The sequence below is a fragment of the Fonticula alba genome, assembly GCF_000388065.1.
Source record: "Fonticula alba strain ATCC 38817 unplaced genomic scaffold supercont2.15, whole genome shotgun sequence".
NCBI classification, from domain to species: Eukaryota; order Rotosphaerida; family Fonticulaceae; genus Fonticula; species Fonticula alba.
Window position 1 is genome coordinate 148612 of NW_009242985.1, and position 2685 is coordinate 151296.

General features: G+C 66.0%; 1 protein-coding gene across 1 annotated transcript in view; it reads right to left on the reverse strand.

Annotated features, from left to right (window-relative positions):
• Positions 1-54: 54 nt before the first annotated feature.
• H696_05909 (hypothetical protein) overlaps positions 55-2685 on the reverse strand; it is a 5524-nt gene continuing 2893 nt past the window's right edge. The window contains exons 5-9 of the mRNA XM_009499685.1: positions 2559-2643; positions 2087-2342; positions 1476-1928; positions 546-1364; positions 55-215 (exon numbers count right to left, since the gene is read on the reverse strand). Coding sequence (XP_009497960.1) covers positions 96-215; positions 546-1364; positions 1476-1928; positions 2087-2342; positions 2559-2643 — 1733 coding nt within the window. The 3' untranslated portion in view covers positions 55-95. The remainder of the gene's footprint in view (positions 216-545; positions 1365-1475; positions 1929-2086; positions 2343-2558; positions 2644-2685) is intronic.

Below are 2685 nucleotides of genomic sequence, written 5' to 3' on the forward strand. Positions count from 1 at the left end.
TCTCTGCTGTCTAACGCGCGCAACAGTGAGTGTGTGGAGTGTAGAGGGAGGGAGGGGGGGGGGGAGGGCCAACGGCACCACCGGAGCCCGAGGGTCTAGAGGGTGTTGCCCAAGTCGAACACATACGTGCCGCTGACCGGCAGGCGCTGGACCAGGAAGAGGAGGCCGTTCTTCATCATGATGTTGCACACACCCAACAAGTTCCTCCGATCATACTGTTGCGGTGGAGTGCGGGGGATGCGCATGTGCGCGGGTGCACGTGAGGGGAGGGGAGGGGAAGGAACAGTCAGCAAGAGGGCGTGCACGCGCATGGGGAGTGTTTGCGCGTGTGTGTGTGGGGGGGGGGGGGGGGGAGGGGAGCGCCAGATGCATAATTGAGTGTGTAGGGATGGCCTTTCTGGGCCACGTCCACACACACACATATATAAAAAAGAGAGAACAGATCGACACAGAGGGTCCCCGTCGGCCGATCTTCGAAAGGCCGGGCGCAGGAGCCACAGCAGACAACGAGGACAGATCGCCGGAGACATGCTCGCTCGACGTACCCCAGGCTCGCTGGACGGGTGGTGGCTGATATATCGCTGGAACCAGGCGCACAGCTTCAGCCGGGCCACCGGCTGGCTGAGGATGTTGATCAGGCCATGGGAAATGAGAAAGCGCAGCTCCTGATAGAGGACCTTTGTCAGGCGAGAATTCAGCCGCAATAGCTCCTCCTCCCCGGCCGACAGGGGCGCATCCTTGGCATACACGCAAGGGGCCCAAATGAGCGAAGGCAAGTCCGCCAGCTGCCCCAGGTCGAAGTTGTCCGGCAGAATGGTCGGCTCCGTGGGGTAGGTAGTGTCGCCATTCGTGGGGACCGGGCGCCAGGGCCGGTTGGGATCTAGGTTCAATGAGCGGACCCCGGGGTTGTGTACGGCGCTTGTGTGTGGGACTGCCGGTGTCGCCATTGCCGCTGTGGTGGCGTCGGTGGAGGTGCTGGCAGTGGGAGCAGCATCAGCAGCGGGGGCCGCAGCATCGGCACCACTCCCGCTACTGCTGCTGCTGCTGCTGGTGGGCTCGTCAGACGATGGGCGGGCGGCCGCCGGAGTCTGCATGTCTCCAGACGCCGGGGCCGATGGTGCATGGGTAGCAACAGCCGCGGCCGCTGGGCCGGCAATCGCCGGGTCACGGGCCCCCTTCCTGGCGACCGTCTGGCTGCCAGCGCCGGCGCCGGTGCCGGTCCCGCCGTCGGGCGGGGCGTCCTCCGCCATCGGCGAAGGGTGCGCCACGCCCGCAGTCTCGGCTCCATCAGCGACCGACCCGGTGGTCGGGGCGGTGTCAGCCACCGGAGGGGAGGCCCTCGGCGGCGATGGCGAGCGGGAGACCTGCACCGGGGAAGGAGGAGAAGAAGAAGAAGAAGACCGCGTGGTGGCAGGCTGGCTGTCGCTGGGTTCCGACCTTGGTGTCGATGCCGGTGTCGTCAGAGGAGAGGGCACCGGCGCAGCCGCCGCGACAGGGTCCGGGGTGGCCGAACGACGAGTGACACGCCGTGACAGGGACTCCAGGGACAGGGTCGGCGGGGGGGACCCTCGTGGGCGAGACTGCCGCGTCAGTCGCGTACTGCGTGGGGGCAGCGAAGTTATCGACCGCGCGGGATTGGAAGCTGGGCTGGGGCTCCGCCGGGAGGCCGCGGATCCGGACCGCGTGACGACCACCGTCGCCTTGGCAGCGGCGGCGGCGGCGGCGGCGGCGGCGGCGGCAGCAGCAGTGCGCGTGACCACTCGGCCCGACGGCACCAGGGCGGGATTCGTGCTGGCATTGAGGCTTTCCCGCGCAAAGGACCGGGCCATGCCCTTGGCATCGCGGCCGCGAACTTTGGCCTCCGGAATGCCGGCCTCGATGGGGTCCGTGTCGAGCAAGAAATCCTTGGCCATCGTCTCGTAGTACAGCTTCCCGGAGGAACAGGCCACCGGGAGGACCGAGGACCCGGCGGGGCGGGGGGGGGGAAGGGGGTGACCACACCTGTCAGAGGTCTGGCCGGGGGGGGGGGGGGGCCCGAGACAAAGTACCAAAGACAAAGAGGAAGGAGCACCCCGCGAGGACATACCATCCGCTCGGTGGCCGACATGTGCGCGTAAAGGATGTGATCATGCAGGTAATACTCCCCCGGGACACTGATGGAGCAGCCGTGCCACTGGCACTTGATCGGTGTGTCGAAATTGGCCACCATGCCGGGCGGGCGATTGAAGTAGAACTTCAGCGAGGCCTCCATCACCTCGGAGGCGGCCCGCATGCCGGAAATGAAGGCCCCATGCACGGTGGCCGGATAGTCGGCGGAGGTGCATTCGCCGGCGAAGAAAATCCTGAATCCCACCCGCAGCAATGCCCAGGATGAGGGGAGGACAGAGGGGGGGAGAAAGAGAGAAGAAGAAGAAGAAGAAGAAGAAGAAGAAGAAGAAGAAGAAGAAGAAGAAGAAGAAAGAGAGGGAGGGCAAGGAGAGTCAGCCGACCGGCGGGGCCACAGCCAGGAACACCATGCAGGAGAAGGCCGACTCCGGGGATGGGAGGAAAGCACGCACCGGCCACCATGCGACGTGCTGAGGGTCGCATAGTCCGCACCCGAAGAGGTGGGCGCGATCGAGGAGTAGGACCCAAGGAAGTTGGCTGCCAAACCATGAGAGGAGGCCGAAGGGGGGATGGGGGGGG